This window comes from Enoplosus armatus, chromosome 14 (genome assembly GCF_043641665.1).
Source record: "Enoplosus armatus isolate fEnoArm2 chromosome 14, fEnoArm2.hap1, whole genome shotgun sequence".
In the NCBI taxonomy this organism is placed as follows: domain Eukaryota; kingdom Metazoa; phylum Chordata; class Actinopteri; order Centrarchiformes; family Enoplosidae; genus Enoplosus; species Enoplosus armatus.
Genome location: NC_092193.1, coordinates 18,388,664 through 18,402,246, shown reverse-complemented (window position 1 = coordinate 18,402,246; position 13,583 = coordinate 18,388,664). Strand labels below are relative to the sequence as shown.

Sequence of the window (13,583 nt, the reverse complement as noted above, 5' to 3'; positions counted from 1 at the left end):
AAAAACTGCCACATTTGTTGTTACAACGAGGTCGTGGAGTTTTTCCTCGTTCTGCTTTACCATGTTAACGGGTTATTGTTTTCGATATCGCACCAAAATGAGAAGAATATACATATTTTTTCTAAAGCCAAGTCTGGCTGTCACTTCTGTCTAACTTCAGCAAAAACACCCCATATGTTCATTTCATGACAAAATGTAAAACGTAACATAACGTAAAATATGCCTATTTACAATGAGATATCTGCGTACAAGGACATTTCTTGGTTAGAAACGCCTTGTAGCTTAAATGTGTTCTCCAACGACGGCAGCTCTACTCTGCAATCTTACGGCCTAGCTATCGTGTATGTTTTAGGGATCGTTCCCATTTAGTGACACATTTTGTCTTCTTTGTTCCGTGTTTGAGTTTGACATTAGGGCTTTGCATAGACCGCCCAAAATTGCATTTGAACTAGTTCGTCTAATGTATTTTTATCTGTTTTTTAATTGTGGTACTTCATAAGGTTGTAATATATTGGATAATTATACTTTTAGTTTGAAAGGTAAACCGGAATATCTTTTTTCTAGCTAAACATTACCGAAGATTCCATCTTCTCCGTTTCCTCCTGACTCGGCTGCTTTTCGCTGAGCTACATCGGCCAAGCCAAGCGCATACCGTAACTACATGCCAGATGATGCACTGAGGGTGGTTTATAATAACGACCACCCGCTATGCAATGCTGGTGCTCGGTGCACGGCTTGTAGGTATCTGTTTGGTAGAATAGACTGAGTCTAGATATCAGGAAGCTGAAGAAAAGAGAACTGTGAGAGCAGACAGACAGGAGGCCACGGTTCCCCCTCACACACATACATACATCACCACGGCCTTGATGGTGATGTATGCAAGGAAACCAACAAGAGTCAGCGATGGGTAAATTAAGCACAAACCTTAACATTTTAGGAACTATGTGTAGGGTATACCCCAGTTTTTTATTTGTAGGTAGGTTGGTTGACGTTTGCTTGTATCCGTTTGCTAGCAGTGCTACCAGCTAGCGTTAACAGTTTGCCTGCAATTAGCTATGGGCTCTGGATATTTCCTGTAGCTAATCGGCTAACGTCAACGTAACGTTAGCTAACTAACATGTTAATGTTAAACCCTGCGTATATAGCGTAGATAATGTGCGACATATCTAACATTATCGGTTATTTTCTACCAGTGACATAGAGAGCAAACAGCTGTTGCTAAGGTGGTATTTCAAGCTAACTTGGCTAACGGCAGCTAATTAGCGAAATATGCCCCAGAAAGTGTCACTAAGGTTAGAAAACTAGCTAACCTAACCGTAAAAGTGCTAACTGTCTTAAAATACCGTGCGTTCTGTGTGTCTCCGCAGGTGCAACGACAGAAGGGATTCACAATCCTATCAGGTACGGACACCTGTCATTACTCTCCACTAACGTAGCAAGTCAAGATGTAGTATTTTTCCATCGAAACAATAACCTGAAATCTTCATATTGTTATATTGGAGATGCAGCAACCGTACTCAAACTTTTAATATCTGTGGTGTGAAGTTAAACATCCAACAATACTGACACTTAATAATACCGTGGAACAATTTAAATGATTACATATTTTATGTGCATGAATCTACATGGCTATTACAAAACTTTCCATGGCAAATACTGCTGTGGCAGTTTGCAGAATACTTGCAGAATAACTTGGTCAGATTTGCTCTTAAATTCATCTTGTGTTGATATAGCGTCACGTTTTGTCCACCTAGGGCAAATTTGTACTGATGTTGCCAGCCAACATCATAAGGAAAAGGTAAATAAAACTAGGCCAGACGGCTTTAGAGTTTGTATAAAACAGACTCCATGTGTGTAATGATATAGTTACAGCTATTGAGTTTAGAATACAGCTTACTGCTAAAAATAAAAAAACAGCCTCATAAATATGCAGATTTAAAAAAAATATATACATTGAGCAAATCTGTGCTTATAAAGAAACTAATTTAATGCTAGAGCCAATATACTTCGTCTATGGTACATATGTGTTTCTTTTGGAAGCAAAACTGTGTGCCCTAATCTTGTTGAGGCATAAGATGTTACATTCAACCGTCCCACCCTGAGCTGCAATTTATTCTTGAGGATATCAATTCTGTTTTCACCGTGCTATTGGTCTCAAAGGCTGCTTGATGCACTACATTTTTCCAGGAAAGATGTTATTAACTGCGTGAGGAAAATGACATCAGTGTAAGCTTGAGCACATCTCAACAACTCTTTCTGCCATGTTCAATTCAATCTAGACCCATAAATCTCAGCCAAAGAGCCAGTCCAGCAGCCTTCACCGTTACGACAAGGTGCGCGATGGCTCATCAGACCCCACACCCCCTTACAAGATGCTGCGACGCTCAGACGAAAGTCCTGTCAGCAGACATGGAGACGGCACAGGACACGGCAAGGCAAAAACCTCTCACACAGTTAGAGGAAAAAATGGTAAGGCTTGGCTCTGGTGGTCTTACACGTGCATGCAATTTTATGTTTTATCCTAAAGGGTTGTTCTAAGGATAAGGCAGCATCTTGGTCCTGAAATAACCTCAGACAAATAGAAAACATCAGATGCTTGTGGCTGCAGGCAAACTAATGGCTCTCAGCCTCAGTTTACTGTGATTCATTTTGACCAACAAATGCAGTCTTCTGACAAATATCAGAGCTTTCAAGCTTAAATTTGCATTATCTTTGTGTTCTCACTGCCATCAGATCACAATTTATTATTATTATTGCTCAAATGTAAATAACCCTAACCTAAAACAATCACAAACAAAGCGTTTCTTATTTGGCAGTCGCAGCTGTCACTGAGGATTCAGTCCTCCGCAGAACGTGTAACCTTGATAAATGGCTTTGTTGCAGGGACCAGCGGCTCTCCTCAGGAGAACTCTCACAACAACAGCTCCCATCATGGCTCCGACCCGCATGCGACTCAGAGCAAGCCTGCAGACAGGGTAAGACGTTGTCCGGAGTTATCTGATTATATACCCTCAGCATTTCCTGTAGAAATTGCCATTGCGCTACTTTGGAACATGGTATGCGGGACATTATGTAGAGGCATCTCTCTCTGTGTGTGCAGATGTTTTTCTCCCAACAACAGTGCATGATTGAAACTTCATATTTTTGTAACAGGCTCCCTCTATAGAGAAGATGGTCTGATTAGATATAGACTTCCTTATTAAAAAGATTTAATTATCTACTTATGATATCTCACTGGTTGGACTGAGCAATAAGGCCAGATACTCAATATTTCACATAGTCTGGCATCATGACAAGCTAACAAAACAAAACGGTTTACTAATGTAAACTTGTATGTACATACACAGAATGGTTTGAAATCTACAAGCACGTGACAAATGTGTAGCCAGAAGGCAGGTTTTTCCTCATTTGTTCATCCATCGTGAGAGAAATGAGGGGAAAAGAAATCCAGAGGAGACTTAAGAGACACAGGTGCTGTACAGTTCAGGTTAACAAGATTGCTAATATAGGCCTACTGATAATTATGCCTTCCTGTCCTCCTCTGCTCTACTTTGAGGTTTCACAAACCCAGAACAGTTTGATTAGCCATTAGCTGCTGCAAAAATATCCGTCTGTCTTTAGCGGGCCTGCAGTTGTCAAAAACTGTTCCTATTTAATGCCCGAAAGCTTAAACTGTGCAAGTGTTAAACCTGTAGTATCTGTTTTTGTTTATTAAAAGCCCCCCCCACCTTGTCTCTATGCTATCCTAAAGACTCATCCTGGGTATCAGCTCACACATAACATCAGTGAACTGTAACAGACTTGATCAGCAAGTTACAGCAGTGTTGACAACCTAGGATCCTATGGATCAAAACTATATGAGAGACATTAGATTCTACCATAACACTGTTATTACCATAAGAAGGAGAACCACTGTTGTTTTTATATGGGACATACATTATGTTCTTTTTCTGTCGAGAGCTAATGCAGAATCTTACCTGACTTTTCAAAAACTGCAATTAGTGGAATCTTTTTTGTTTGTGATAATACCAAGACCTTGCTATAATCAACTATTACTACGACTACGTCTGCTCCCATCCAGAGTGAAAAGCCGTTATCCATTATTGAGGGTGGGAAGTGAGGGATGCTTACTTAAGGAACATAGATTATGTATACTTTATTCATATGAGATGATTTATTTGTTGTCTCATAATGCGATCACTTTTGAAACCATAAAATAATCTGTCCTGTTACATAACGACAATTTTGCTGTTTTAGCCCATTTACCTGCAAATCATGACTTGCCTCTGTGCTGTGGCGTTTCAGATTTTTAAATGTGTTAACATTCTCTCACCTCCATATAGTATGAAAATTGAAGACTTGTCAGACTATATTGCTTATTAAATTGCTATTTACGGAGTGTAAAGTCTGCAGTCAGCTTACATGTTTTTCAGTGGTACTCTTTAACTTGTCATAATTACCTTAGTAACTGCACCAGAGTTAGCAAGCAGCTAATTTACAGCTGTTGTCCCTGATGTCTTGTCTCTCTCTCTCAGCACCAGGACCCAGCGGATGACTGGACAGAACACATCAGCTCCTCTGGAAAGAAGTACTACTACAACTGTAGAACTGAGGTCTCCCAATGGGAGAAGCCCAAGGACCTGTTGGAGAGGCAAGCCCACTGAAATAAAATTACGACATGCGCACACTGAAAGACCTATTCAATTTTTAACCTGAAACAGTAATGGAGATTCTCATTCTCATGCAGAGTCATACATTACAAGATCACGCAGTGCACCAGTCTTAACAGAATATCATTAGCTCAGGGTGCAGAGTCTAACTGAGTCTTTCTGCTTAATCTGCTTCAGGGAACAGCGACAGAAAGACTCCGTCAAGATGGCGGCAAACAGTTTCCCCAGGGACATGGACTACAGACAAGAGGCCTTGCAGGACAAAGCCACAACAAGTAAGTATGGCAGAATTATAAAACCTAAGCAATGTGGTTCAGGTGTTTACATAGTCGTCCTCTCCAGCACTGTGGCTAGCTTCTGTTGATGACTTTGTGGATAAACATTTAAGATACAGAGAGAGTTTTACTGTAATTTACTGCTTTTGTCTGGTGCACAAATGTACCTTTAGACAAAAATGACATATTGTGTTGAGTAATGATTTGTGCTTGTCTCCACAGAGACCACACCAGGGGACCAGTCCACAGCATCCAACTCCGGCCATTCCTCCTCTTCCTCTTCTTCTCAGAGCCTGAACTCTGCCCTCGGCGCTCTAGGTTCTACCCCCTCCACCATGTCCTCCTCCTCTTCATCCTCGGGGCAGGGGCCTCAGTCTGTCCAGTCCCCGTCACCAGCACTGTTGCAGGACCCAGCCCTCCTGCATCAGCTCCTCCCAGCCCTGCAGGCTACTCTGCAGATGAACAACGGCAGCATGGACATGGCTAAACTCAATGAGGGTGAGGGCACAAAAGAAACATGAGATGCCGCTTCGTCCACTTCCACACATACTGCTGTCTGTTGTAGTGTCTTTTTCAATGGTATCCCTGGGGTCACTAACATTGGGAATTTTAATTTTCCTACACGTAGTTGCTTTAATGTAAATCTTTTGTGCTGTGTGTGCCACCAAGAGCCTCCTGAGAACCATAGTGGCCAGAAAAGACAATAAAATGAAAGTACATTTGAAAAAGTTGGGGTTGCGTTATATTCAACTAGACAATAACTTGTTAACAACTTCTGATATTCTTTTTGAATCGAGAATGTTGTTTTATGGGTTGTTTGTAGCCATATTGCTGCTAAGCTAGCGTGAGCATTTTCAAGTGTGTTTATAGTGCTGTCTTTTTAGAGCTGGTCAGACCTAAAAACGTTTTGTTAGCCTAGTTTAACCTACAGCAGCTTCGGAAGGCTTAGGCCACAGAGGAAATAAACTCATGACGAATAACGTCTTCAGTGCTGGACAAGGACTGTTGGTTGAATTGTCGGTCAAGCAGCCAAGAATTACCGCTGTTGCTGATGACGTGGAGGTATAAAAGATAAACGCTAAGTGCCAGTGAACGGAATTTTTTCCCCCTGGATTAACAGCATAGTATCTCAGGGAAACCTTCTTAACAGGACTAGTGTAAAAATGTGTTGCTGCTTTGACAAAATATTTTTCCATAAATGTGTGTTGGGAAAAAAGGGAGGTGCTCTTTATATTCGGGCCTGTTGACGCCTTTCCATCCCTCATCTGTGTGTGATCCCATTATTAAAGGGCGACCGTGTTGTGCTGTTCCTAACCATTCACTTGTCATTTATGATGAATTTCTATCTATTCTGTGTGGACCTGATCATACGTGTGTGTTGTTCCCCCATTTGTTTGCTGGTAAAATGACATTAACACGAACTGGCTCCTGTGGCTGGTTGAAAAGACTGATTTCCACTGGTTTGTTTCTTATCTTAACTGTTTTCTAACTTGACTGTGTGTGTTCGTGCACTCACCTGTTGTGCGTCCTTGCTCACTCACCTGTGTGTGTTTGTGTGTGTGTGTGTGTGTGTACATTTCCTCTTTTCCTCCCTCCAGTCTTGGCAGCTGCTGTCACCCAAGCTTCCTTGCGGTCTGTGCTTCATAAGCTCCTCACTGCTGGACCTGCTTTCAACGTCACTGCTCTGCTCTCAGCTGCTCAGCACTCCAACCAAGGTACGGCCTCCTCGCTGTTTCTCACCATCTGCTACACAAACTAATGCCCTTTTTGTTTTTTTCTTTTTTAAGGATCCAGTTTTTTAAAGGCAGTGTCAAAAACCAAATGATTTGCCGTCGACTTTCAATCAATGAAATTCTGCATTTTCTACAAGTTAGCTATGTATATCGTTTAAGGGGTTTTTAGATTGACTATATCTGTGTGGAAAAACAAAAAATGTGCTCCCATGCATCCCAATGAGCCTCCTCAGCTCGAAGAAAGGATGTGTTTCAGTTGCAAATGTGTCAGAAAGAGTTGACACAAGTTGAACCTGAAAGCCCAATTCCATGACTACAGCCTTTTGATTAGCTTGCAGTCAGATTGTTTTCTGCTTTGTTGCTAAATTGATTAGTCATATGTGTCCTATTCTCCACTCCAAGCAGGGAAATGACTGCAGGCTTTGGTTTTCAATGAGGGCTAGCACTGCCGGTGTTGATCAGTTTCTTGATCTTGATAATGATCTTCTTTTCCTCCGTACTGATTCTACATCTACGTCTTTTCCTGCAGCCCAGCACTCCAGTCAGTCCCCCGTCTCTCTAACGTCGGATGCATCATCACCGCGGCCGTACGTCTCACCGCGAAACGGCACGCCGCAGAGCAACCAGAAATCCCTTCTGGGTGTGCACTCTGGCAGCGTCACATCCTCACAAACAAGGGTGAGTCGCAGAACCAAAAGTAACAAAGAATAGTCCAAATTGAAGAATGGAGGAGTGCTTCCCCTTGTTCATGACTCACAGCCTCTTTCTCGCTCTCTTCTCCATTTTGTTATGACTGCCCGTGTCTGTCACGTCGTTTCTTTCTGCTTTTCTACTCCATGTCCTTTTTTGTTTTCACTCTTATTTCATCCTCTCTTGCTGTCCGTTCTTCCCTCTTCAGGGCAGTATGTCTTCAGGTAAACAAGGACCAGCCCCCCTGTCTCAGACCACAGAGAAGCGTCCAGAGGACCCCAGAACTCTCCAGCAGAGAAGGTAGAAATGATCAGAAATCACTTCAATACACCATTTTTATTTATGACAATGCGTGAAGGTAAAGCAGACGAGACCTGAATTACAAAAACACATTTTACTAACCTCAATAGCCGCATGTGTCCCAAACAGTTTTCACAGGGACCTTTTGTTTGATAGAAAGTAGTTCCAAAGAGAGTCTGTATGTTATCTTGAGTTATGTTTTCAGGAAAGACGTGGAAGGAAAGTAATTTATCACTGCACGACTCCAGCGTGGAGACTAACCCTAACCCCTAACCCTAACCCTAACTATTACATCAATGCAGTTTTAAAAAAGACAACACTTTCTTAACCTCTCATTATGCGGTTCCCTGTACTAGAAGTCATGTTACCTCTTTTGACATACAACTATAGGGCCTCACTTTGACTTATCACGGCCGTTAAGTTCTAAAATACATTGGTGAATTGGTTATTCTCCCAAATTTCATCAAAATATGACTTTTTCTGAGACTATGATGAATGATATGGACTGAATAATCCGCAGTATCCCTGACTAATATGCCAAACCATCAGAAACTGCCCTCTGCACACACCACTTAATCAGTTGTCTCGCTCCACCAGCCAGGAGATTCTGTGTTCGGGATCAAACATATCTGGTGCTGCGTTGCCCCACGCCCCCTCCAGCAGCAGCAGCCAAACCCAGGCCGACGTCCCCGGCTCCTTCACCCCCACCCTGGCAGCTCATTTTGATGAGAACCTCATCAGACATATCCAAGGATGGCCTTCAGAGAACACTGAGAAACAGGTACTGTCACAGAGATGTCCACGTTACAGAGCAGTGGAGTGCTTACCACTGGGTTTTAGAACTGCAGAATCATTACGGAAGCCGGCTATTTTTATGCCTTCGGGCTAGCAATAGCCATGGCCGGAGGCATTGTGTTTTTGGGTTGTCTGTCTGTCCTATTCTCGTGAATGCGATATCTGAGGAGCGCCTCGAGGGATTTTCTTGAGCAGAACTGCTTCATGAGGCTGCTAGCACAAATATTTTAGACATCACAAGGTCCACTTACTTGAGCTTTCAGACTCATCTTGTGGCCTTTCTCAGAGGCTGCAATAAACCATAATAGCTAAATCATCTCCATCGACAACTGAGCAACTCCGTCTGCAGAGGAAGTCCATCAGTTGTGGTTGAAAACTTTGGAAATACCAAGTAAGTGATCCTTGTGATGGTCATTTTTCTGTGAAACTTAATATTTCAAAGGTTAAGAATAAACCTTCAGCTCAACTTTGAGTTTAGTTTTTAATTGATTTAATCAGTAAGCTAATGTTGATCCTTGTTTCCTTGACTTGTTAATAATTATCCTTTTTTTTATTTTTGTCAGGCGGCTCGGTTGCGTGAGGACATCCACAACATGGGTAGCTTGTACATGTCTGAGATCTGCACAGAGATGAAAAACCTCCGCTCACTGGTCAGAGTGTGTGAAATTCAGGCCACACTGCGGGAACAGAGGTGAGGCAAATGTCAAAAGATCCACATTAACCGAAACCAACATTCACATCACACAGTCATTTACTTATTTCATTTATTTTTTTCCTCAACTACAGAATCCTGTTTCTGAGGCAGCAGAGCAAAGAGCTGGACAAGCTGAAGAACCAGAACTCCTACATGGTGTGAGGACCTGAGCAGAGAAGAAAGGACTGGGATGGATGGATTCAAATAATGATGGAAAAAAGAGGAATAGACGTGGACAGCAAGCTGCTACAGCCTGTTTATTCTCCCTACTAGAGCAACTGAGGAAAGCTGTTAGAAGACAAATGAGACGGCGGCTGACGAGGTGAAGCTCCACCATCCTGAACATGTCTTTTTTCTTTTCTTTTCTTTTTTTTTTTTTTAAATTAGTTTTTTCTAGTGTCCAGACATTGAATTGCTCTCACTGAAAGGTGAAACTGACGGTTCACCGAGTCGGACACTTAAGCAGTGGACACAAAGGACCTGAGGCTCTTTTCAAACAGCACCTTTTCGGACTGTGAACCTTGGATTGTGTGTATTGTATTGGGTTAACTTGTTTTCTGGTGTGTTTTTGATGTGTAGTGGTCAGGAAAAGATTACAATTCATTCTTGGGAAAATGAACTAAAACAAACCATCTCATATTAATTGGTGTGACACAAATCTCGGGGGGAGGGAGGGAGGGAGGGGTGGGGGAGGGGGTTTGATCAAACTCTTCCCCAATCTTCTGAAATGGACTTTGTCATGCATTGAAATGTATGGATTCAATGGCAGTGATGTTACTAATGTTATTTTTTATTCATTATACTTGTCAGTGGTTTCGCCATCCCAGTGTGTCTTCAAGCTGGTTGGTTTTACATGTCTTGGGATTAGCGGAGACCCTTTGGCCAGACCTTTCTGAAAATACGTAAATGTGCTTTAGTTATTTTTGTCCCAGTCGATGGGACTCTGCGTTATGGTTCCAGTGGTACAAATTCACTGGGAACTTATGGCTAGTTACGTCAAACACACTCCAGATGTTTCAAAGCCATTTTGAAAAAGCCTACATTATTGGACCTAGGTTGGCTGCTAGTACATATGAGGTTATATTCATTTGTATCCCTGCTGGCCATCTTTCTTATCCCTTCTGCTATTTGTCCTTTTTTTTGTTTTGTATAAAAGTTTGTTTCTCTCCCAAGTCCTGTTGGGGGAAATATTTCATTCCTTTTGTGCAGCTTTGCAAGAGATTGTGTAAAAGAATAGAAAAGTGACTGAATTTAGAGTCATGTAAAGCTAAATTATTGTTGCACACGATTGATTATGTCCTTGTAGTCATAATGGAAAAGATCAATGGAAAGACGATTTATTTTTTCAAAAAGGAACCTCATGTTTTGTTTCACCGTTTTTGTTTGCGCTGTCATGGCTGCAGCCCTTTTTATCAAGTGACTCGAGCCAGATTTGGCTGCTTTTTTTTTAAAGACTTCGTTCATAATGAGGGGGTATACTTTTTATATGAACATCACATTAAACTGCAGTCGTACACTTCTACACCCATAAAGCAACTTCCTTTTGTCTCTCGTCGATTCTTTTCCTCTTCCTTGAATAGTTTCCACCACATCTGATGTGCACACTTTTTGGGGGGATGGGGGCGAGGGTGGGTTGTGGGCTGGGGGCTTTGTATTCCATAAACTATGAGAATAAAATATCATACCACACCTCTTGCTTGACTTTTACTTACAGTTCAGCTGTTCTAGACTTTGATTCAGCTTGTGTGTGTATGTGCGGTCTGTGCCTTGAGTACATTTCCTGATGAATTATGCATTTTTGTAAGTTTGCTAAATTAAAGTGTGTAATTATGCAGCCAGAGGAGGGGAAAGGGTGACAGCTTTGGGGAATGTATGTGCTATGGGATCAGACCAAGCAGGTGTAGGTGTCTGCATTGGTTTCGAGCAGCTTCCACTCAGACACATACACACTGGTAACACTAACATTGAATACTATTTCTGGCCACAAGATGGTGACAGTGAGCACCTGGAGTCTGGTTCTGCTTATGTGTGCATTTTTGCCCTCGGCTCAATCAGATTAAAAAACGTATTACTGTACATGTCACATTTAAAATGTATCTTAAACAAAAGCAGGACGCTGGATAAAATCAGAATGGAGTTGACCTGTGTTATGGCTCTGGGCCAACTCTTGAGGCAATACACACGTGATGGATGATAATGAAACAGATGTAGAAAATGTCGGAGGATTTCACCCCAGTGGTGTATCGAGGATGACATTGAACTTGGCCTTTTGGTTAGAACGCCTCAGCAGCTTTTCCTGCTTGCGCAGCTCCACCGTGAGCTTGTGAGCCTTCTGCTTCGTCACCCCTCTGTACTCACACTCTTGGCAAACTGTTTCAGTAGAGTCATACCTATACCACTATGCTAGATGAAATGCTTTCTCCAGCTGCAGCTCTTTTGTCAGTGGCTGTAATATCCTCTTGTTAAACGTGAGACAGACAGACTAGACAAAACACTGAAGTGATGATAGTGATAGTAATTATAGCCTGACAGATACTGGAGTTTTGAGGCCGATAGCTAAATTGATATTTGAGAGTTAAAGGTCCCTTATTGTCGAAAGAAAGACTTCCATGTCGTATTTGATTATAAAGCAGCTCTAGGTGCTGTATAAATACTGTGAAAGTATCAAAACACTCAGTCCACGGAGCAATGGACTTCCGTAAGGTTGTGATGTCACAACTTTAAAGTCACCGCATTGAGCCACGCCCCCAGCAGGTCATCTGCTCCAGACACAGCACATCCACCAAGTACAGGGACGCTCATCCACCCGCTCAGTCTGTCTTGAGTTATTCGACCGCTCTGCTCAGGACTACTCTTCAGGTTTTTGGAGGTTGTTCAGTTTGTCTAAAATGGCTTGTTTCTGACAGACAGTGAACTGAGGGGCTGCATGAAGGGCCAGTTTCAGATAAATAAAGATTTTTTTTAACTGTCAATCTTGCAAAGCTACTCTCGTGGAGTCCCAGAATAAAAATATAGAGCTGAAATGAGCATGATATGGGACCTTTAAAAACATATGATGACAATAATGGCCAATATTAATTGAATAATAATTTTTTTCCCCCATACATACAGGTACCTGACAAAATATGATTTTTTATAATTTCAGTGAACTGACCCTTTGAACAAAGCACTAGCACAGCTTTTCATGTCATTTAGAGACTTAAACATTCACCCCACAGACCGCAGATATGCATATTACTCTTCTAATTACATTTGCATATCAATTCAATCATGTCTTTCAACTTAAAAGCAATGATGAACCTAAGAAGTGTCCTCTTTTAACATATCAAGTAAACTACATGCTGCACTTGAGAATTCAAGTTTCAGGCTTCGATGTGTTTAAAATGTTTAATTTGCGTTTTATGTTTGCACATGTGTTTGATCTCTTCAATTTCAATGAATTGCAAGAATGAGCATGAGCAAAATGTCAATGTTACTCAAATATGAACTTGAATATTACCAAGTCGAACAACTAATGCTGCAGGGAAAGTTTAGGGCTCCACGTCCAACAAAGGACCACTATTCTATACTTTTGCCCTGGTCAGCATTGGCCCCTTTGAGAGATGGAGCCTATGAATCTTTTTTATACTCTTAAACTGCTTACTGTGTATTCAAAGTTTTGCCTTGATTTCATTTGTCATTATTTAATCATGGCGCAGCAGAGCCCGCACCTGAGACTATTTGCAGAGATTGCCAAATGTGTCCACTTGAGCTGCTTCATTTGTCCTCATATACGGTGTCATCAGAGGTCCCGGAGCATGCCAGAGACTACAGCATGCTGCTTTCATTACAAACCAATCAGGTCTCTGGTTTCTATTACATCTTCATCACTGGCATATCTGTAAACACAATTAATATCCCTTTGTTTCATCATGTGATCTACGACTCAGAATGGACCCATTAGTTTTAGGATTGGCCTGACCTGAGATAATAAAGGACTTTAGTTATCTCCTTTATCTACATCTGACTGCCAAACTTAATAATTATGTGCTGACATAGTACCTCAGACTGACAAGGCCTCCCCGAAGTATCATTGAGAGAGTCAGTTGTTCTAAATTATGTTTTCTTTTGTTTGTAGTCATAGATTTCTTTTTGGCGATTTACAGCAATGTCATGTATTTCTATAATCCCATTGGTTTAAATTAAGTCAGGTGTATTTATACTTGCCTCCTAAATCACAGCAGGTAATGAACCTCAAGCTGTGTGACACATTTAAATGCTCTTTCCCCATGTTAATGGAGAAGGAAAGTTAACTTCGTGGGTCTGCAGCCGAACCTCACCACTCAGACTGCAGCCTCCGCATCACCGATGCCAAGGCCTGGTCCAAGTTACCGTCATGGTACTGGTCTTAGGTAATTACCACAGCACTGTCATCCCTTAACAGGGG

At 41.7% G+C, this 13,583-nt stretch overlaps 1 protein-coding gene across 1 annotated transcript; it reads left to right on the top strand.

Moving 5' to 3' along the window:
- Positions 1–635: 635 nt before the first annotated feature.
- On the top strand, positions 636–9,800 carry LOC139296004 (WW domain-containing adapter protein with coiled-coil-like). The gene is made up of 13 exons (XM_070918253.1): positions 636–907; positions 1,368–1,401; positions 2,280–2,469; positions 2,884–2,975; positions 4,536–4,651; positions 4,848–4,945; positions 5,168–5,443; positions 6,544–6,660; positions 7,208–7,356; positions 7,577–7,668; positions 8,266–8,449; positions 9,027–9,154; positions 9,250–9,800. Exons 1-13 carry the CDS (start codon positions 867–869, stop codon positions 9,317–9,319), a joined length of 1,587 nt encoding a protein of 528 aa, XP_070774354.1. The 5' UTR covers positions 636–866; the 3' UTR covers positions 9,320–9,800.
- The last annotated feature ends 3,783 nt before the right edge of the window (positions 9,801–13,583 follow it).